The following is a 21,315-nucleotide window of genomic DNA, read 5'->3' on the forward strand; positions in this document are numbered from 1 at the left end:
TGTGGGATAACGTGGCTTTGATCACGTGGTGTTTCGCGCAGCCGCTATGCAGCGGTTTTGGGAGTGAGGTGTGTGTGTGTGTGTGTGTGTGTGTGTGTGTGTGTGTGTGTGTGTGAACAAAATGTACTGTACCTAAAAAAATTGCGATCATCACAGTTTCTGATAAATCATTTCACAGCTGCCTGCCGCCGTACTCTTTTTTAAAAACCTGGAGTAGATTATTTCCTTTACAATTTTTTTTTTTGTTAAGAGATTTTTTTCTTTACAGACAAGTATACAGTAAATCTATTTTATGGAATTTTTTATACAATTCCACCTTTAATTATTAACATTTTATCCCAAATTATGGTTACCCTAAGTATAATACTGAAAAACATACAGTATTGTTATGAATTTAAAATCTGAAGTTAAAGCTGGAATTTAAAGAAAACAATGTAAAGGTAACACAGCAATTATGGACGTGTTCTTCTAGCCTAAATGTTGGAATTGCACTTGTAACGCTGCTAGAGCAAACTATTTCATAAATAGGTAATGAGTTCCAAGTTGTGAGTGAATGTGAATGACTGGCCAAATGGAAGCCACTTCTGAGAAAGGCCAAGCGAGGCAGAGAGTTTGTCTTTATTATCACATAAATATATAGATATAGTTTTTAATTGTAGCACTAGGTGCTAGCCTACATCACCGCTAAACTTGTACCAAAACTGCCACAATCAAAAGCAGCCACTGTGCTGTGTATGATGGACTACCTATTTCCCATATCAACGTGAAAAGCCACACGAAATTATATTTCGACCGTTTAGCCCGAAATATTTCATATTGTAACGAAAACTCCTATCTGACAGCTCAGTGTTTCCTCAATGCTCTCCCATCCTCAGTCTTAGTCATTTGGTATTTAGGTACAGGTATTACAGTAAAACAGGTTGGAAAGTGAAAGCACACCAATCGCGATGACAAGGCAATATTGTATTGTCAGTTTGCCAGCATTCTTTTTGGAATTTCCAGGTCTATAAATTTCACTTGTCAAATTGAGCAAAAAGAAAACGTTCTTGAATGCTAAAAATGCCATGTCCGTGCTGCCAAGATGAACACCCCCCCACAAGCTTTCCTCACTCCTCACTTAGAGCATTGATGGGGTGGAGGCAGGGGTTAGGGTTAAGAAGGGAGGGGTAATGGCAAGGCACATATATGGGGGAACAATTCTTGTGCTGCACCAGTTCCAGAGAGCTTGCGTGGGACGAGAATTTTGCTGCCCCTCTGGAGTGTGACAGAGGCTCTTGGCTGGGCATCGAGTGGGAAAGTGAGCGTGTCGAGGTTGAGGAGATGTGAAAACCTCAAGACTGGGCCAAAGAATTCACCATTTCGACTGTCTCTTTCAGGTCCCCTGTACCATCTTGGATGTTCATATGAGCAAGACCTCTTTTCCCATCTCTGCACAGATCATCCTGTGAATGCTAAACCTCCAAGGGTTGTGAAGGCTTGTCCATAAACGTCCTCACTTAGACAGTCAAAGCCGGCATCTGGAGCTGACGCGCAGAGGGCAGACGAGGACTAACTGGACTGCAGGACTGTAAGACCACAGGACCGCCAGTGAGTCATGGCAGCGGCACACATAGTGGGCACCTTTGCGGTGTGGGACTATGTTGTGTTTGCACTGATGCTGCTGGTGTCGGCTGCTGTGGGGGTGTACTGTGCCATGTCAGGGGGTGGACAGCAGAGCTCCCAGGACTTCCTGATGGGTGGCCGTAAAATGACTGCTGTACCCGTTGCTTTGTCTCTGACGGCCACCTTTATGTCTGCCATCACTGTGCTGGCCACACCGTCTGAAGTGTACCAGTATGGGGCAATGTTCATTCTCTTCACCCTCTCCTACTCCCTCATGGTTTTTGTCACCTCGGAGGTCTTCCTGCCCATCTTCTACAGACTGGGAGTAACTAGCACTTATGAGGTAAGCAGTATCAGGTCCCCACTAACTTCAAAACTTCACCAAGAAACTGCAGCTCCACCAAACCAGCAAATACATTGCTTGTCATAGGGTTTTCAAAATTCTGGAATTTCACACGACAATTAAAAAACAAAAAAAAAAAATTACATTTGCAATGTTTTTTTATTGGTTTTGTTTTACTGAAATTAATGTTGCAATAGAATAATGGATGAATGCTCAAAGACCCAAAATGTAAACAGATTTATTCTTGACTTTGGTCTTTCGTTGTTGAAGGATGCTTTCAGGTGCATCCCTATAAAGTTTAACTTGACTGACACTGGGACTTATGTTTCCTGAACTGGATGACTGATGTTGCTCCTCTGTAGTACTTGGAGATGCGGTTCAGCAGAGCGGTCCGTTTGTGCGGGACTGTGCTGTTCATCTTTCAGACAGTAAGTACTCGCCCCTTCCTCAAAGAGGTTTCATTCATCCAAGACCATGCTTTCGTGTTCATTGTGTTACCCCTCTCACTGCAGGTGCTGTACACGGGGATCGTCATCTATGTCCCAGCTCTGGCGTTAAAACAAGGTGAAGTTTCTTGATCTTTTTGGATCCCTATAAATGATGGATATTTGGCAAAGTCTAGCAGCAGGCTGTTCATGTGCTCTCAAGTCCACTGAAATTGGTACAGATGGCTGGACTCTGTCCAAAAGCTACCCGCCTAAAACTTGTCTCGATGATCTCAAGTCATCGACACTGAGCAGAGAGGGCTCTGGAATGTCTCATCTCAGCAAGTTCAACCTGTTCACTGTGTAGCATGCCAGGGTCAAGGGATCACACACAGCTGGTTTGAATTTTTTTCCATCTTTCCCCTGCTTTGTCTTCGTTTACAGTCACTGGTTTTGATCTGTGGGGTGCTGTGATGTCAACAGGAATTGTCTGCACCTTCTACTGCTCACTGGTAGGAACAGAGATATGCTGACTATATGCTGACAGTAAAAAGGGAAGCAGATAGCGTGGTGGTCGAAACCATGGACTTATAGCTCTAGAAGATGGCTAGTTCAAGTCCCAAAAGGTGCCTGGCTGTGCAAACCCTCAGCAAATCTCTTATGTTGAAGTGCTTCAGTAAAACACTATTATAAAAATTGATAAAATTATGACAAATTTGCATAGAAATGAACTGAATGATCTTGCAGAAAAAAAAAAACATTAATTTAGAAGAAAAGGCACCATTTCTTTTTCGCTGACTTTATTTTGATGCCTTTATTTATGGTCATTTACAGAAATAGTGACACGTGCGACAATTACAAGTGTGTGTAATGATGATAAGAGTGCATGACAACCGTGGTCTGCTTTGTGCTGACAGTCTGAGGTTTTGATGACATGATCGAGGTGCATCTCATGTTCCAAAAGGGGGGCCTGAAAGCTGTGGTCTGGACTGACGTCTTCCAGCTGGCCACCATGATGGCTGGGTTTCTTGTAGTCATCATCCGAGCTGTGTTGCTCCATGGCGGCTTCTCTGTCATCATTGACGACTCACAGAAAGGAGGGAGGCTGAACCTGTGGGAGTAAGTTCCTGTGAGACATGCTCAGCTGTAAGGTTTCTCACAAATAGCGGCGTGAGACGAACCAGGTAACCCCAGTCTCACGCTCTGTTCCTTTCCAGCTTCGACCCCAATCCTTTTAAGAGACACACCTTCTGGACCATCACTTTTGGAGGAGCCTTCGTCTGGATCGGGATCTACGGGGTCAGTCAAGCTCAGGTGCAGAGATACGTGTCATGCAAGTCCCTGAACCACGCCAGAACGTAAGTCATCCCACCAAGAAGTACTGAGCATATTTAAAGCTAAAAACTCCTGAAAAGGAAAACAAACTAGTTAGTGGAGAACATATTGTGAGTGTATCGCTCTCATACAACTCTCTGCTTGTGCATGTGAATGTGCGCTGCAGGTCTCTGTATCTGAACCTTGTGGGTCTCTGGGCCATCCTCCTGTGCGCAGTATTTTCCGGGCTGTGCCTGTACGCTATCTACCAGGACTGTGACCCCTGGACAGCTGGACTGATCTCAGCTCCAGATCAGGTACAAGGATGGGAATGCCATGTCCTTCGGTGCCAGCCAGCTGCATATTTGCCCTGATGTCAGATAGATGTACATCAACAGAGCGAGAGGGGAGACCCAGATGATCAGTGGACATGTTCATTACCAACAGTTAATGCCTTACCTGGTGATGGACATCCTGAGGGACTATCCTGGCCTTCCTGGACTTTTTGTGGCTGCTGCATTCAGTGGGACACTGAGGTAAAATGATGAATGGTGTCTCCTTGTGTGTTTCTACATACAGTTAAGACTGTATGCATGAAATTCTGTTTTTTTTTTTAACATGGGCTGTCTTCTGTAGCACTGTGTCCTCCAGTATAAATGCTTTGGCAGCTGTGACCGTTGAAGACCTGGTTAAACCGTATATCAGCATGTCTGACAGAAAGCTGTCCTGGATCTCCAAAGGGCTGAGTGAGTTTGAAGGATGAAGGTGTGTTCTGTAAACATCTCCAATCACCGTGGAGACTCTGTAATGATCCTCTTTCCCCAACAGGCCTTTTCTATGGAGCTGTGTGCATCGGGATGGCTGCCATCGCCTCTCTGCTGGGGGGGCTTCTGGAGGTGAGGATAGTCACAAGTGCTTCTCTTCTACTAGTGAACATGAAAAGGAGCATGCAGTTTCACCTGCAGAGAAGGCAACAGCCAGCAGGCTAAAACTTGCATCGTTGTCCCCCCCTCCAGGCAGCATTAAGTATCTTTGGTATCATTGGAGGACCTCTTGTTGGTCTCTTCTCTCTGGGTATCTTCTGCCCCTTTGCCAACTCCACAGTGAGTACAGTACAATTTCTGCACAAAAAAACTGGCAAGGTGTCATCTTATTGCTCTTTTTAACAAAAGCGTATCTCACACTGCCAAAGTAGTTACAAACACCAGATTGATGTCACTTACTGCTGCACTGTCACCAGTTCTGAAAACTGCAGAAACATGGCATGAAGTGCCTCTTCTCCTGCTTCTGTTTAGTTCACAGTGTTTTGGTGAACGCTGGTGTTGTCTGTCTTGCAGGGAGGCTTGGTGGGTCTTTTCAGTGGCCTGGGCCTTTCCCTGTGGTTGGGGATTTGGGGCCAGTTGTATCCCCCGTACCACAGCGAGCCCCTGAGCCTGAGCACCGCAGGATGTAACTTCACCGTGAACCCAGGGGGGCAAAACTGGACACAGAGCTTGGTGCACTCACCTCTTACCACCAAAGCAGCCCTAGAGGAAAAGGAATACAGGTGAGTTTCTGCAGGTGAAACAGATACAGAGGAAACAACACAGCTCTGTTCTGAATGAATTTACATAGAGCTGCTTACTGGCACTTTGACACTGATTTACAAATAGCTCGTACAAAGAAAGCCCAGCCTACTGAGCTATGTTGGTAATAAACTTTTACAGCAGCTCAGAGGTGTGGACAGCTGAAAACCCCCCATCCTACAGATGATTGGTACTGACTTTGTGTTCTGGTGCTCCTTTGGCAGCGCTCAATTGGTTGATGGCTGGTACTCACTGTCCTACCTGTACTTCAGCCCAGCGGGGGCTATTACTGTGTTCGCTGTGGGAGTTATTATGAGCTTGCTGACAGGTTTGGCATTCCTCCTCACATCAAAGCTTTATTTTCTTTTTTTTTCCTGATTCAGCTCTGTCAACTTTTTCATCTCATCTAAAAACCCGTCTGTGAGCATCTCCTAGTTATATTTATCATTACTGGCTAATTTTCACAGGACTGTTTTGCTTGTTTATTAGGTGGGAAGAAACTAAAACTGGCACCAGAGCTAAGGTTGATGAAGGAGGACTTGACCTGCTACTGCTTATACAACATCTTTAAACAGAAGGTAGTGGACATTTATCAGGTTTCTTTCCAAACAGCATTACAATGAGTGACTTGGGCAGTGTTTCATTAAACGGGGTGCAAAATCATTTTCAAATAAGACAAATTAGATCAAATCCTTTTTGGATGGGAGATGGTGTAACAGCTTCTTTCAGAACGAAGATGCTGTGGGACAGCACGAAGGATGTTTCACAATAAGTACACACCATGAAAAATTGGCCAGCCACATTAGAGGGGATATCTGAGACAGGATTGGAAGGGTTCAATGTTATATCTCAGTGATACCTCAGACATTTAATTCTCCACAAACTCCATTGACCTCAAACTGTCGATGTGTGCTTTTTGTTCTCAGGCAATGAATCATGGAGGGGAGTTGGACTTGAAGAAATGCAGAGAGATTGGGTTAGGAACAAACAACCCTGCATTCTGCAGCTCTGAGCTGGATCTGACTCAGAGGAAAGCTGAATCAAATATCAGCAGCATCTTTTCACCTTGACTGGTGGCTGGTGGCATTTCTCAGATGCACTTTCCTCCATCCTTTCCTCACAACTACAGGAGGAATAATAATTATAATTAAATAATCATTATAATTATAATTATTATAATAATCATGAGATATATACTGCATATATATAAGTTTGCTAAATGTTACAGTACACTGCATGTGTTTTAAAATCTGTGTAAATATTACAATAGCATTATAACATTATAAGCTTCATAAGTTGTTATATATATATGCTTCTCCCTATATGGGCATTACCATATGTTTTCTATTAAAGAAATTTCTTGAGCTGTTATAAAACCTATAATTCTTCACATACACACACACTTGTCGGAGGAAACAGGAGCCTATCCTGGCAACACAGGGCGTGAGGCTGGAGGGGGAAGGGACACCCCCAGGATGCCGGTCCGTCACAAGGCACCCCAAGCACTTGAACCCCAGACACACCAGAGAGTGGGACACAGCCAAACCCGATGCACCATCATGCCCCACCATAATTCTTCTCTGAGATGAGATGAAATAAAAAATTTGACCTGTAATGTAATGCCAAAGGAGTGATGTGTTTTTTATACATAAAAGCTCATCAGTGCTTCTAAATTTAAACATATATTGATATGAAAGTGAATTTATTTCAGAAATCTTTGTTTTTCAGTGTACTACACCCTACCACATACAACCCTCTTATGCTTGCTTATTCTCTAAAGGCTGCTTACTGTCAAATGTTCCATCACTCTACCCTTTGACCCTGAATGTGCAATGGGCCCTGTAGAGTATAAGGATTATCAAAAGGGTGACTAATTCAAAAATCAATGTAAAAATTGAAATGAACTAATGGAGAAATGGAGAAAACAACATATAAATTAAGGCAGTATGCTGCAGAGTGGGTAACATCGGCTCAGGGTTAAAATCCAGCTCAGCAGTTTGCATAATCTCTCTGTGTTTCCTCCCACAGTAGACATGTTTCAGGTCAGCTTGTGACTAAATTGCTCTGTGTGTGTGTGCTCAGCTGTAAGGTGTATCCCACCTCATGCCCTATGTCCCAGCATATGCTCTGAAACACCACAACCTTGTATTAAGCCAAGAGTTATAAAAAAAAAAAAATTAACAAATACATCAATTAAGGTAACAATAAAACAATACACAAAATAATGTCAATTAAATTAAAAACTTGTGTAAAAACAGATAATAATGCAAAAATTTGACAGATTTTAATAAAAGTCATTTATTAGTGAACTTCATGCTAATTTTTATAATTAGCATTTTATTTTATCACTCCTGCGTTAACTTCACTTCAGCTATGTCCACTTTATTGATAGAATAACATCTTTGGTCACCGAATGTCACTCGTTGTTAAGCCAACACCCCACCCCACCCCACCGACCCCCAAAAACGCGGTGACAGTGTCGTTGGTATTTAGTAAAACATAACATTTGGAAGCATTCCGAACATCATTAGATTTTAACGAAGCGTTATCTCAGGTGATTTGGCGTAGGAGGCTTATTTAACTGCAATTCCTATACATTCATTTTGATACAATGGGGGACTTATGAGGCCAGACTTGTTTAGAGAGTTAATACTAAGTGTTCAAACCAAACTCGAACACACAATCCCGGATACCGGTACGTTCCAAACAAACGGATATGACGTATTAGGAAACAGCCCAATCTCTTTTCAATAGAAGAGCAGACGGCACTGTTGCACGTAGGGATGCTCGGATATGACGTAGTATGAAACGGACCAATCGGTTCCCCCGGGAAGAAGCTCGCAGAAAAAAAGAAATCGCTTTGGCGGTCAGTGCATGGCGAGAGCGGGCGATGGGTATTTCCACGAAACATTAGGTACGTTAAAAGTATCTCAAAACTTTTCGCACTGGTTCTTTAAGTTTGTTCTACTTTATATCCTTCTTGTTGTACTTTACTTTTAAGTGGCTGGAGCACTGCGCGGAGAGGACGCAGCGGCATTTACGGCAGCACAGCCAGCACTGTCTCTGCAGACTGAGACTGAGACTGAGTCTGAGTCAGTCAGTGTCCCATCTCACTGTTCGGTCTGCTTTCCCGCTGTATAAATTAATACGCCTTTACTGCTCCTCACTTGATCATGCAGACTGGATGGATCATTTAGATGATGATGATGATGATGATGATCATTGATGTGCGCATGATATGACCTCCGAACCAAGAACAAGTAGAGCTCAGCCCACCTTTTTCTGTTATAACAATGGAATAATTGTGGTTTATGGCGGTACGATATGATATATAGCGCAGCGGATAATAATGCCCCCCCCCCCCCCCCCCCCCGACACATGCACTGAACGGAAGAGACAGACCGATTTACATTGTTTTACTTTGGAAACCATTATCGAATTGGGAACTTACCCTGCTTTACCATTGCATCGGCTCTGTGAACACCTGAGAATGTGGCGGTGGCTGTTTCCCTTTGGCTTCCTGCACCTGCCTTCACTGAGCGCTTCTGCTGATGGTAGGTGGCTCACCAGCGCGATGCCGATGGGACACCTGTTTGGATGCCATGGCCAGCGAAAGTGATCCAGACAGAGGGAGGAGCTGTGGATCGGAGGACTGGGATTGCAACCTCTCGCTCCAGGACCCGCAAACCCCGACTGGGCTGAACCAGGCCTGTCTTCTGAGTGAAAGTGATCTGCTCTTCAGCAGCTCCAGTGATGATGACAGCAGCTCTAGGTCACCTTGGAAATTTGTGCCTGAGACACCCAGGTAACGGGAAGTTGTGTAACTTCCGAGACAGTGTTTCTTAAATTCTTTAACTGGACGTCAGTCACTTGAGGTCACGCGGCTAGTGTGATTGTTCGGTGTGATCTTTGCAGCCCACTCCACTACAGAAAGAGGCTGCATGAACTCGCAGGGACGTCGGGGGCAAGTGGCTCAGAGGGCCCCGTGGAGGTGAGTGGTACTCCCCTTGTCGGCTTGGTGCTCCAGTGTTCGGTGGACTTGGATTAATCATCTGGACAGAAAAAGTGATGTGAAATTAATTCACCTCTTTGGTCTTAATATAGAGTATACCAGCACCTCAAGCCATGACAGAGTCCCAAGATCTTAACACTGCTACCCCAGTGTACCAGGAACCCAAGCGCCGGAGAATGTTGCTGAAGGGTTCAGTGGGCGAAGCAGGAGCTGTCCTGGGTGGGGGGTCCAGTGCTGGTTCTTCTGACATGCCCCCACCCAGTGGATCTGACACTGCCTTGTCTCTCACGGCACCCAGCACATCTGTCTCCAGTCAGTTCAAGATCTCTCCTCCTTTCCTGTCCTTCTCTGCCTCTACTGAGGTGCCAGGGGCATCAAATGACTTAGCCAGAGAGGCCTCTGAAGGCAGCAAACAGGGCCAGCTCTCTGCTGTGTCACACAGACATGGCCACAGGATGGCATTAAAGGTTGGCACCAGAGCATCTTCCAGGTCAAAGGACGCCAAGCAGGCTTCATGCCCCCCTGTGCCTATTGAGTGCCAGCAAGCTTTTCCCTCCAGTTCAGAGGTGGAAAGTACCTGGCTCCTTTCAGGCGAGCCTGAACACAGCATCTGGGGTGAGGAGCAGGACCATGCCTCTAGTGGGTAAGGGGGTCTGGTTTAGACGGGGCCAACGGCACAAAATGTTTGCAACGGTTTTCACAGATGGTGCTGAGGCCTCCAGGGGCCGGCAACCTGCAAGGAATCGTCAGGAGCAGGAGATCATCATCAGCGATGACGAGGAGATCTCTGTGGAGGATGTCGTTCGTTCAGCTCAGGTGGAGGAGGACGAAGCATTTGCCAGGAGTCTCCAGGTGGGTGTCTTTTGCTGCAGGCCCATAGTGAACCACACATGGTGCAAGGCTGATGAGGCAATTCCATTCAGGCGCAGTATGACTGGGAGGACCACCAACAGCAGCAGCGAGGAGGCAGACGAAGGCAGGCCTTTAGCCAGCCCCCGCCACTTCTGCCGGTCAGTGTGTGTGAGAGCGTGTGCACACGCTGTGCTGAGTTCCTTCTAATTGCACACAGTAACTGCATGTGGATTTGTTTCTCCTGCAATAATACGATTGGTGTTTTTGTACTGATGCTATGTAATTAAGGTGTTAAACTTACAAGCCAAAGTGTGAAGAGCATATACAACTGTGTTTGACTCTTTCTGCAGTATGAAATTTATGGAGGATTGAACTGGATTTCTCATCTAACCTCAAGGATGGACTCCAGTCCTGGCCTCTTCTCCAATTTTTCAGAGTTTTTAGGGTTAGCAGAAGGTATGTCTGCTACTGGCTTGATCTCTCTTTGAAGTGTGAATGTTGAGAGTTTACCTCATGGTCGCATGTATGTGAGCAGAAAGGCTGAACAGGCATGGTGGACGCTCGCGAGCTGGAAGGGGGTCCCGCCATCGCCATGCACACCTAGCAGCTCAAGACCTACTAGATGACAGCCAGGGGAACAACTATGAGGTGTGGTTCCAGTCTCCAGATTCCTGGACTCTGCAGGCTTCTACTATTCAGCCAAGAGCAGAGATGTTCACCATCTCCAATTTTTGTTCCTTTTACTCAGGCTCTGCTTGCCTTTGAGGAGAGCCAGGGTGCAGTTGTTGCCAGGAAAGCCATGAGCAGTAGGGAGATCGAAAGGCTGCCTGTCAAAGCATTTAACCCTATCCACAGTGCAGGAAAAACAGAGTAAGGCTGGGCATCCATCCCCTCACACTTCTTCTGTTCAGCTGTGTATGACCTGTAATCTAAATGGGAGAGCACACTCAAACTCGGTGAAGCAAACACTATAATTTGTTATGGATGGACCGATTTCAGAAAGATGCCTTCCTCAGCTCCGCATCCCCTTAACATGCTAAAGAAGACCTCTTGCCAAAATGTGTGTGCTGTACAAGTTTATGAATTGGTCAGACAAATACATTTAATTCCATATTACTGGGATTCCAGATCCCAAGCCTGTTATTTATTTTGGAGATTTTGTTGAGCACACCTTTGGATAATTCTGTAATCCTCATGACAATTCAGGATGGCAGCAAAGCAATTCAATATTTGTTTTTCAGCAGCTGTGATGGAATGTCTGTGTTGATAGGTGCCAGATTTGTTTCTCTGATTACGTGGAAGGGGAAAAATTGAGGATGCTTCCGTGTCTCCATGACTACCACATGCAGTGTATTGATCGCTGGTTAAAGGTAAACCTACTGACTTATGATTAAACATGCTGTACTATAAACAAACTGTTTTATCTCCTCAACTGTGGCCAAAACAAATGAGTATTGTGTGAACTTACAGCAGATTCATGTATTTAGAAGCTCTCTTAAAATAAGGTTTTGATTTCTTTCGTGTTTTTTTTTTTTTTAGGAAAACGCCACTTGTCCTGTATGCAGAGTAGATGTGTCTGAGTCTGGCAGTTGGAAAGAACCATTGTGACCTCATGGAAAATTTACCTCTACCTCAATAGTCCATTGCTGGGAAAACAGACTTGTCACAATTTTTGTACGCTGTCTGTTGGCTTGGTTTGTATCATCTAAATTTACAGCATTTATTAGATGCTGTTGTACCTAGGTAAAGAGTATATCCCCATTTGAATGTTTCTGAAAATACAACTCACATCTGCATTCCTTGTTTGGCCTTTTTCTAGTCCATGAAAATGTAGATTAGAAGGGAAGCCTTCAAGGATAAAATACCTTGGATTTTAATCTTTTGTTTAGGGTCAGATACAAACAGTCCACCTTCTTCAGTAATGTGAGGGATTATCACAAGCTGAAAGTGACTTTAGTGGGAGGGGGCAAAGATGTACACCTATGACTGTGTAACATGCAACTTTTGTTGTAGTTTGAAACTTTATTTAGCTTGTTTTGCTGTTATTTTAACATCAAAATTTAAAGATGTCAAGATTTACATGAATTAAAATGATTTTTTTGAAATTGCCTCTTTACAGCCTACCCAATGAGTATTAGACTATCTTACAAAGCTATAAATGAAATTTACTGATCTAAGGATGTATAATATAGACCAGACTTTTTCTTGTTTGCATTATTCACCACATTTAATTTTAAGACAGGCAGTGTAATCATGCTATGAGTGAACTGGATGTCACTGTGAAACAGCAGTGTGGTTTACCGTCTAACTGATGATTAATCTTCTAAATTCTTTATATTGAGGAAATCCCTGGTTGGGGTTAGGTCCTTGATTAGTCTTCTCTGTGACAGCTATATACAAACAAGAATATTTTGGCATGGGGACTATGCTTGCACAGAAAGCTTAAACATCTTGACAGTGTTTGTCCAGCATTGCGGTACATTTTGGGATATTACTTGGACTCATAGTAACGCTTCTTCATGGCTCTATACTTGCGCAGGTAGTAGAGCGCCTCAAGTTCTTTTATGACAAACTCGCCCCGGGCAATGAGCTCTCTGATCTTTTCTGGGTCCGTCACATCTTTGTTCTTCATGAATGCAGCCTTCAGCCGATTTCTGAAGTAATCTCTACCTTTGGGGTAGTCCCGTCCAAGATGCAGCAGCTTTTAGCATGGAAACAAATTGTTCAACATTAGGGAACATGTATGCTGAGCAAAAATTTGTAATTTTTACACTAATCATGAAACTATTTCTGTCTGAAGAAAAAATAAAATCACATTCTGTATTAAGAGCTAATTACTTAAAGCAAAGCAAGTGCCCAAGAACAAGGCTATTCCACTTCTAGAGGGCCAAGTCAAGCAGTCTTTCTGGCTCGCCTTAAATCACTAAGATCAGAAAAGCAGTTACAGATTATGGGTTCAGTTAAGACAGCTAGTGGACTCAGGAGCTAGACAGAGGTGGAGAGCAAATTCTGCAATATTTTACTTAACTGAGTTGATTAGTCCTGCTTACCATTCAATTTCCTACTGAAGGACTGAGAAACTGAATAAAAGTCAAATCATATCCTCTAGTACAGAACAGCAGGGGCCTCCAACAGGTATTAACTTGCAGCTTACTAGTTTAGCTGTGAAATGAAAAACCATTATTTAACCTGTTGCTCCAAGATACACTATTTAAAGTGTAATTACTCTAAACATAACCAAAGGAGGTCACACACTACCTTGTTGAAACTGACTTACATTTTTGTACAAAGTGATAACAGCGCTTCTCATGGGATTGGCCATTATCAGTTTTCAGACGTGAAAAGGGATGACTGGTGGCCTTCTCCACTAAGGTACAAAAAAAAGGTTTAAGAAAAACTGAACGTTACAGCTTTCGAAACAGGTTTCTAGCTGCACTAATTTCTTTAACTGTACATTTTAGTTTGCATGTAGAAATCCTTGTGTTAAGTGCACAAACACTTGTATCTACTACAGGTGGAAGGTAGCGCTATACTTGGAAGAATTTACGTTTACGTTACATTTATTCATTTAGCAGATGCTTTTCTCCAAAGTGATGTACATCTCAGTGAAAATATGATTTGTGCATTACATTAAGAGAAAGACACAGCTGCAGACGTGATACTTAAGTAAACCTAGTCTGTTACTTTCCACTTGATGCAGCAATGTTCATCGCTTGAGTAGGTGCGTAAAAAACAGGATAGATGAATCCTGATCACCTTCCTACAGTTTTTTTTTATAAGGTACACAAACATTTACACACAATGCAGGAGTAGTGGCTGTGTAAAGGCTTATCTGGGCATGAATATAAAGTTATGGTGCATGAACATTTACACCATACATGAGCTTGAAAGATCATGGGCAAAGTGAGCCCAGAAAAGGTGGGTTTTCAGACCCTTCTTGAACGTAGACAATTTCAGCAGTTCTGAGCGAGAGGGGGAGGTCATTCCACCGCAACAGAGCCAAAACCGAGAACCTCCGTGCTTTACTTCTGATGCGCGGGAAGCACCAAGCGAGAAGAAGCAGACAAACAAAGGGGTCTGGCTGGGGTGTAGCGGTTGATCAAGTCTTGTAAATACCTAGGAGGAGTTATATTGAAGGTACTAAAGAAATGGCAGCAGGCAGCATAGCAGTTAGGACTCTATCTTTGCAGTCTGAAGATTCCTTGTTCCAGTCCCACTCCTGCCCCTTGATCAAGGTATTCATGCTGATTTGACATATTAATACCCTGCTGCATAAGCAGGTAAACCACTATAAGTTGCTGTGACAACGTCAAAAGCGGCACAGCTGGTAGCATAATGGTTAAAGCTGCTCCCTTTAGACCCAAAGGTTGTAGTTTCAATCTCCAGCTGTAATACCCTTGAGCAAGGTACTTACTCTAAATTGCTCTTGTAAAATTACCCAGCTGTAGAAGGGGAAAAAATGTTTCTTTGGAGATAAGTGCAAGAGCACTTTTCTTAGTTTATTTATTTATTTTTTTTTATTAAATTTCTTGAGCAAGTGAAGTGCACAGGTGTGGTAAGGTGAACAAACGACCGTGTCTGCCTCAGACACACATACAGTCCCCCCCAACCCAAAGCACAGGGCACCTAAGGACATTTTTTTCAAGCCTTCACTCCTGCTCTAGAAAAGACAGTGATTCTCCACTCACTGTTTCACCGGCGAGAGGACAGCTAATACTCAGTCATTTCCACATCTTTTTCTTCTGGCAAGCGCTAACAAAACATTTTACTAGTAGTAGTACTAGTCCTACGCACCAATTTTCTACGGAAAAACAAAGGATTGTTAATATCAGACTAAGAGACTGAAACGCGGCCAGTTTTAATCGATATGAGATGTTAAAAACGACAGTGACAGTGTACCAAAGCAGGAGGGGCGAGTGCTTCCATTTCTGTTCAAATCAAAAATGTCTCACGCGCACGGGAACTTCTACGTACGGTACGGTACTCTGGCGCAGACTGATTCAAGAAAATAAGTGTTAACTTACATTTTACACGCGAAATGAAGGCATCGTTTTAGACATTACCAGTGTTGTTTTAATTTATAATTATAAAAAAAAAACTCTAAGGAAGTGCAGAAACGATAACTTTCCAGCGAAATTATGTCCTTCTATCTCGAGGACTCGACATTTCACAAACAAGCGCGCCAAACGTCTCGAGGCGTCGCGAAGCGTGACCTCGAGCGCGACAGCTGCCGTAAAGCAGGTCGACGATTAACTTGCGCGTCCCGCGTTCTCATGACAACCAGAAAGCCGAGAACGAGTCCGGCGAAGAATGGTAAGTTCCAGAATCAGCTCGTTTAACTAAATCGTATAAGCAGTCTGCTTGTCACGTTAACGGAATAGCTCCCGTCTCATAAAAGTATTTATCCTCCTTTATAGTTTTTTTTTACAATAAATGTTTCACACACACATTAACTCTAGTTCTTGTCTAATTTCACATTTGTCCTTTGGCATGTGTTATCTTTGCGAGGTTTCAGATTTGTGCATTAAATAACACAGAACACGTGTTTTAGAAATGTAAATCTACTTGCTGATAGTTTACGTGTATGGAAAAATAATGAGGAGAAAACAGTTGGGGGCGTGTCCCTTGCGACGTTCAAACAAGCTTAGTGTGTGAGCCGGCAGGATTTTTCTACCTCCATTGAGAGCTATTGCTAATATTATGGTCTCTTCAATATCTCACAAGTGATTAGATGCCTGAAGTAGGTTAGCATTTTTAATTACACGTAAATTAATTAACTACAAGGAAGAATACAAATATAAGGAATTACATTTATTTATTTAGGAGATGCTTTTCTCCAAAGTGACTTCTAATGGACTCTATGTAGTGTTATCTGACCACATACCTTATTCACCAAGGTGGCTTACACTGCTAGATAGACTACTTGCAATGGGTTGCTCATCCGTACATCAGTGGAACACACTCTCTCTGTCACTCACACACTATGTCTTTGGACTGTGGGAGGAAACCAGAGCACCCGGAGTAAACCCATGCAGACACGGGGAGAACATGTCCGAAGTAAAAATTCTTTCTCGGTTCAACTTCAATCTCTGAGTTTCCTGAGTTTAAAGCCTCTGGGACCTGCAGTTGGATTTATTTCTTAGATTGTCCCTGTTGGTTTATTCCAAGGCTCCAAAGAAGAAGAAAGGCAAAGTTAGCAAAGAGGAGAAGGAAAAGTTAAAGAGAGAGGAGGAAGAGCGGCGGCAGAAGGAGGAAGGTACCATCCTCTTGCCTTGGTAGTTAGGGTTATAGTTCCATGTTAATATACCATCCGTACCGTCTGTGACACCCCCCTTTCCTGCGGATGCTCAACGTTGCAGAGGAGGCTCGTCTCCTGGCAGAGCAGGAGGAGTTGAGGAGGCTGGAGAAGGAGCAGAGGGAAGAGGAGGAGAGGCTGAGGCTTGAGCAGAAGGTTTTCCTCAACTGGTCATCTTTCCTTGGCTTATTGCTATACACGGCAGCTTAATTGTATTCTCATGTTTATTCGTACCTGGACATTCACTGAAAATTGCCCATATAACTGCGGTGTATACTAGTTCCTGTACCAGACAAGTCAGCAGGACCTCATTTCCCTAAATATCTTTCTTTCTCAAACATCTTTGATCAAGGAGTTTCGGTGTTACATAATCAATCTGCCAGTGATGTAGCCATTTATCCAGCTCAGTATTCTTACTGTACCACTTCACATCAGTACCTTGATCCAGGGCACTAGAGCAGGAGCGCTGTTCAAACTAGGAGTGCACAGATTGTAAAACAGCAGTCCCAAATGCTGCATGCTGGCCCCAGATAATAACCTTCATTTCTCAAGTCAGTGTACTAGACAGTATTGCTTCCGCTAGGCTTGGAGTGAATGTTACAGTAAGGAGTGTGTGCCGCTGTGAACAGGACAGTGAGCGCAGGGGGGACGAGCTCAACGAAGTGCGACTCCTGCTGGAGGAAAGGCAAAGTGTGGTAACTAAATGGGAAGCGGATCTCCGAGCGAAGGCAAAGGTGGGCCAAGAACATCCTCGCTGGCAAACCGAAGTGTAAACTTATTGTTGGAAAAAGCTGTCATCTTCACCATAATTTACAAAACACGTCAGTTTGTAGAGTTAGTATAAGGTCCACAGTGTGCTGTTGAAGGTAATAACAGGTTCTGCTCTGGTCATTAGTGGGATCACTACATGCATTGTGATGGGAGGCCAGACCCATCAGTACAACAAGAGATCAACAGCTATATCAGCCTATGGATAGAAGACCCGAAGGTCAAGATTGGCCCGGTTCTGGAGGACTGTACCTTAGCCTTGCAGGTTAGAATTCTTACAAAGGAGTAACAGAATCTTTTGTCCTGGTGAGCTTCATGTTCAGCGCAGCAAGTTTCACTAGAGTGCCCCTCCATGCTATTCCTCCACAGCTCATAGAGCAGCTGGAGGACCTGTTCAGTGATAGAAGACTGTCTAGATTGATTGAGGAGAGTGAGGAGGAGGTGCAGAAGAACCAGGAGACTCTCTATTGTATGCAAAGGCTCATCCAGGTGAAACAAGACCTGGCCACAGAGGAGATTCTCAAGGTCAAATCTCCAAACAACAAGAGTTTTTACCTTGAGCAAACTCATTGCTATTAATTATTAATGGAACATTTGTACCTGGAAAATATGACACAACCTGGAGTTTGCTGATGATGGACATTAATCCTTAGTGCTGCTTTTTCTCCACATAGCATTCCAGCTCTAACATGGATATAGAGACTGGAAACATGCAGACAGTTTTTCAGGATGCAAACACCACCCTGTGTCTCTGGGCTAACCTCAACAAGAACCCAAGGCAGGAAGCCTGTCTTTTTCTCACACACAAACACGTTAGACACTTTTAGTAGCCTGCATGTCTAGAAGCTGCCAAATCTTTCCACTTTAGTCCATCGGTAAAAGTTTACACACTGTTCAGAGTATAGATATTGTATAATGTTTATATGTGTTTTGTAACACATGTCTTTTGAAATTCCAGATTTAAAGGTTACTATTTCCAGGAGGTGGGTTTCGGGTTTGAGCTGCCCAAGCAGTTGGCCACATGTGATGTGGCAGTGCGGATTCTTCACACCCGATATGACCACCTGTCTCCCCTGAGTCTCAGGGCTCAGGCCACCAGACAGGGATCCACAGTTGCATTCACAGAACCTCACCCACCCGTACCCACCCCACAAGAGTTAGAGGATGGAGAGGTGGAGAAAGAGGGACATGCTGGGGAGACCACAGAGAATGCCGAGGAAGACACGCATTCAGCCAGATTAGAGGCCGTGAAGGTGAGCCTCAACAGGCACAGATGAGTGGGCCTGTGATTGATTGAAGAGTGACTAGAAGTTATATAATCAACAGTGTGGGACTATAGGTGCTTGGATAGAGGGTCAAGACAGGCTTCTGATGAGATTCTCCATTCAGGGAATTCAGACATTTTAGACTCATTCTTTGTAACTGTGTTAATGTGGTAGAGCGTCGTCAGCATGGAGTCAGACGAGGAGAAGAACATCGAACAGAAACAGGAATTGCTGAAGGAAGACACTAGGATGGATAGCGTGGAGGAAGAAACTGCTGCAGTTGGTAAGGGAAGAGAACGGTCTTGTGCTGCTCTGTTGTCAGTACCGTTAACCTGTTGTCCTCCAGAAAAAGGCCAGGTAATGCCACTATCCTTCGATAGATGAAGGCAAACGTGTTCATGCTTGTTGTGTCAGCAAGAAGCCTCAATGCAGTGTCTGTAGGTGAGCAAGACATTACTGAATCCAAGGAGCCTGTGATAGACACCGTGGATGCTGATGTTGTTGAACTGGACCAGTTCACACCACTGGGAGGGGTCTTCCATTTCCATCTATTCCAACTGCCACCCCAGTCTAAGGTGATCGGTAGCTGGGAATTGAGAGAGGTGAGACCTGCAGAACATCTATAGGTCAACAGAGCTATCAGTGAGGGTTATACCAGATCTGTCCTCAAGAAAGAACAATGGAGAAACATCTCCACTGGAAAGAGAGAGGTGGAACTTCTGTAATAAACACTCCTTTTCAATCCTACAGAAGGATGGAAAATGATTTCTCTCTTCTGCTGTTTACCTCCCAGTTGTTGGACAGTGGACTCAAAGTCTTTCCCTACCCTGTGACACAATCACAACTTCACAGTTCGTTTGAGAAGATCGATGAAGAAACTGCTTCAACTTCCCAGCCAGTTGGGGTCACTGTCACAATCCCAAACTATGTAACGTTCCTGGAGGACCCTCAGGTGGCTCGTTGGGATACGGCAGGTACGCTCCAAGTGGCTGGTTTTGAGCTGCTACATATCAGCTCGTCGTGTTATTGCTGCAGATTACACAGCGTCAATGTAGGTAAGCAGTGACCAGTGTCACTTGTTAGTAAAACTACATTACCTACGTGTGCCAAACCCTCAATCACCTACCACTGCCTTAGAAAGAGCTAGTTACTATTTCTGTATGAGACCAGACTCATCCCCCAGTACACATCTGTGCTGTGTAATCTAAATTTTTCTGTTGATATACTCTAAACAGATTCTCAGTGGAGAAAAGACTTAATTAGTGACATCATATATGACAAGTCCTCAGAAAGGATTTCCTTCCAGATGGATTCCTTCTACAGCTTCACACTTATTCAGGAGACCTACATCAACATGCCCTTCCAGTCTTGGGAACTGCAGCCGTTGGGTCTGAATGAAGCACTGCTGACAGTTATTGGCGCAGTAACTGAAGTCAGCATCAGAGTCAAAGTGAGGTGCCTTTACCTTCCACAAGCAGCATCGTCAGGACACCGCTGCCATAGCTGAGCACCAGCCCTGATTCCTGTGTCTTTGGCAGGACCACCAGTGTATGTTGGTCTCCATCCAAGGTAGCGAACTCCCCCATGTGACGGGGAAGTGGATGCACCCCTCTGCACTGCAGAAAGCCATGAGTAGCTCAGGGGTAAACATATTTGTGAAGCAGCACTCGGAAAAGTACGTCAGCATCAGCGCGAAGGTGAAACTCAAACACAGCATGGACTCAGCATCTGATCTTGCCAACATACTTGTGTTTGACAGCACTGACCCATTCTGTAACTGGAGTTCTTTGCTTCCTTAGGACCCTTCAGTGGAACAAATGGCATATGAACAGATGGCCCTGACCTCTTCTGCTGTTGCCTTCTCATGGAGTCGCTGGAACTCAAACTGCGGGGAGGATCATGTGGTGGTGCAGGTACACATAAGCATGGGCACATGCAAGGTCTCAGCGTGAGAGTAACCATGTAGTGTTGCACCAACACACATATTTAGCAACCAGAAACCCGATAATCAAGACGACAGTGCCAGTTAGCAGCTGGATAAAGTGTCGTGTGGGAGGAAATCGGAGCACCCAAAGGAACCCATGCAGAGATGGAGAGAACATTCAAATTCCACACAGGCTGAGCTGGATTCAACCCTATACCTCAACAGCCCAGGTGCTACGAGGTGGCAGCCCTCCCTACCTGCTTGCCAGAGTGCTGCACTTTATTAAGCAGAATTACATTCTTGCCATTAACAAAGTTTCAGTGCAGTTGAATTTTAATATAGGGAAGTTATTGAAGACTTGAGGTATAAACCTGAACCCCGCAGATATGTTAATATATGATGGTGTGTAACCCCACCTGCAGGCATGTGAGCACCTGGATGAGGGGCCTGTGCCAGAACAAGCATGGTCTCTCTTTTTGGTTGGAGCTCAGAGAAGTAAACGTCTGCAAATGAAGGAGCAGAGTGAGCACTTCTCCACAAACCTGCTCAAGGGCAGCGAATTCCACTCCACATTCTTGCACATGCTCCGCGATGGTATGAGTGAGGGGGCGTGCGTTCGGCTCGAAGACTCGAGCCACTTTTTTGTTGACTGTGTGCTAAGTCTCCTGCAGGCCACACGGGTGCTTACCCACTCCTGAGCACTGTGCACCGACCCAGTCATTATTCTGTTTAACATCAAACCCCCATCCTACACTTACAAGTCCCTGCCACTGATTCACCACTTAATTTTAAGGTAAATGCTTTCATTCATTTAGCTGACACCTTCGTCTAATGCTATGTATACTATACTAATCAACCAACGATTATTTACCCCTTTTACTAGATCAGTTCAGGGAAAGTACCTTGCTCAAGGGCATTACAGCAAGGAACAGCTATTCGAATCTACGTCT

At 44.3% G+C, this 21,315-nt stretch overlaps 4 protein-coding genes across 6 annotated transcripts; 3 read left to right on the forward strand and 1 right to left on the reverse strand.

Annotated features, from left to right (window-relative positions):
* Positions 1–1,225: 1,225 nt before the first annotated feature.
* On the forward strand, positions 1,226–6,432 carry slc5a8 (solute carrier family 5 member 8). 2 transcript variants are annotated; one of them, XM_018747205.1, is made up of 16 exons: positions 1,239–1,289; positions 1,377–1,945; positions 2,308–2,373; positions 2,458–2,509; positions 2,815–2,882; positions 3,335–3,489; positions 3,588–3,728; positions 3,872–4,001; positions 4,132–4,220; positions 4,321–4,430; positions 4,513–4,580; positions 4,701–4,787; positions 5,022–5,230; positions 5,474–5,577; positions 5,739–5,827; positions 6,176–6,432. In XM_018747205.1, the coding sequence occupies exons 2-16, from the start codon at positions 1,595–1,597 to the stop codon at positions 6,317–6,319; spliced, it is 1,863 nt and encodes a 620-aa protein (XP_018602721.1). In that variant the 5' UTR covers positions 1,239–1,289; positions 1,377–1,594; the 3' UTR covers positions 6,320–6,432. The 2 variants fall into 2 exon arrangements, with proteins under 2 accessions (XP_018602720.1, XP_018602721.1); XM_018747204.1 differs by having other exon boundaries at positions 1,226–1,945.
* A 1,638-nt stretch (positions 6,433–8,070) lies between these two features.
* On the forward strand, positions 8,071–12,150 carry LOC108931342 (uncharacterized). 2 transcript variants are annotated; one of them, XM_018747060.1, is made up of 11 exons: positions 8,071–8,163; positions 8,808–9,054; positions 9,165–9,240; positions 9,354–9,876; positions 9,965–10,113; positions 10,185–10,271; positions 10,464–10,569; positions 10,649–10,761; positions 10,862–10,983; positions 11,384–11,483; positions 11,653–12,150. In XM_018747060.1, the coding sequence occupies exons 1-11, from the start codon at positions 8,124–8,126 to the stop codon at positions 11,719–11,721; spliced, it is 1,632 nt and encodes a 543-aa protein (XP_018602576.1). In that variant the 5' UTR covers positions 8,071–8,123; the 3' UTR covers positions 11,722–12,150. The 2 variants fall into 2 exon arrangements, with proteins under 2 accessions (XP_018602576.1, XP_018602577.1); XM_018747061.1 differs by lacking the exon at positions 10,185–10,271.
* A 294-nt stretch (positions 12,151–12,444) lies between these two features.
* On the reverse strand, positions 12,445–15,314 carry lyrm5b (LYR motif containing 5b). Its single transcript, XM_018747062.1, has 3 exons — positions 15,138–15,314; positions 13,391–13,480; positions 12,445–12,814 (listed from the first exon to the last, which is right to left on the reverse strand). The coding sequence occupies exons 2-3, from the start codon at positions 13,433–13,435 to the stop codon at positions 12,605–12,607; spliced, it is 255 nt and encodes an 84-aa protein (XP_018602578.1). The 5' UTR covers positions 13,436–13,480; positions 15,138–15,314; the 3' UTR covers positions 12,445–12,604.
* An 847-nt stretch (positions 15,315–16,161) lies between these two features.
* dnai7 (dynein axonemal intermediate chain 7) lies at positions 16,162–21,074 on the forward strand. The gene is made up of 15 exons (XM_018747147.2): positions 16,162–16,170; positions 16,282–16,369; positions 16,473–16,564; positions 17,038–17,142; positions 17,304–17,441; positions 17,546–17,701; positions 17,851–17,954; positions 18,135–18,429; positions 18,616–18,724; positions 18,874–19,043; positions 19,235–19,415; positions 19,677–19,891; positions 19,980–20,138; positions 20,241–20,354; positions 20,788–21,074. Exons 1-15 carry the CDS (start codon positions 16,162–16,164, stop codon positions 21,061–21,063), a joined length of 2,211 nt encoding a protein of 736 aa, XP_018602663.1. The 3' UTR covers positions 21,064–21,074.
* Positions 21,075–21,315: the final 241 nt, after the last annotated feature.

Source organism: Scleropages formosus, chromosome 2 (assembly GCF_900964775.1).
Source record: "Scleropages formosus chromosome 2, fSclFor1.1, whole genome shotgun sequence".
NCBI lineage: Eukaryota > Metazoa > Chordata > Actinopteri > Osteoglossiformes > Osteoglossidae > Scleropages > Scleropages formosus.

Coding starts and splice junctions, on each gene's coding strand:
- LOC108931342 (XM_018747060.1), top strand. CDS start 8,124: ATGGCGAGAGCGGGCGATGGGTATTTCCACGAAACATTAG. Junction 10,570..10,648: donor GTTTTTAGGGTTAGCAGAAG/GTATGTCTGCTA, acceptor GTATGTGAGCAG/AAAGGCTGAACAGGCATGGT. Junction 10,984..11,383: donor CACAGTGCAGGAAAAACAGA/GTAAGGCTGGGC, acceptor CTGTGTTGATAG/GTGCCAGATTTGTTTCTCTG.
- dnai7 (XM_018747147.2), top strand. Junction 17,955..18,134: donor AACCTCAACAAGAACCCAAG/GCAGGAAGCCTG, acceptor TTGAAATTCCAG/ATTTAAAGGTTACTATTTCC. Junction 20,355..20,787: donor AGGATCATGTGGTGGTGCAG/GTACACATAAGC, acceptor CCCCACCTGCAG/GCATGTGAGCACCTGGATGA.
- slc5a8 (XM_018747204.1), top strand. CDS start 1,595: ATGGCAGCGGCACACATAGTGGGCACCTTTGCGGTGTGGGACTATGTT. Junction 2,374..2,457: donor TGCTGTTCATCTTTCAGACA/GTAAGTACTCGC, acceptor CTCTCACTGCAG/GTGCTGTACACGGGGATCGT. Junction 2,883..3,334: donor GCACCTTCTACTGCTCACTG/GTAGGAACAGAG, acceptor ATGTTCCAAAAG/GGGGGCCTGAAAGCTGTGGT.
- lyrm5b (XM_018747062.1), bottom strand. CDS start 13,435: ATGGCCAATCCCATGAGAAGCGCTGTTATCACTTTGTACAAAAAT. Junction 12,815..13,390: donor TTATCACTTTGTACAAAAAT/GTAAGTCAGTTT, acceptor CCATGCTAAAAG/CTGCTGCATCTTGGACGGGA.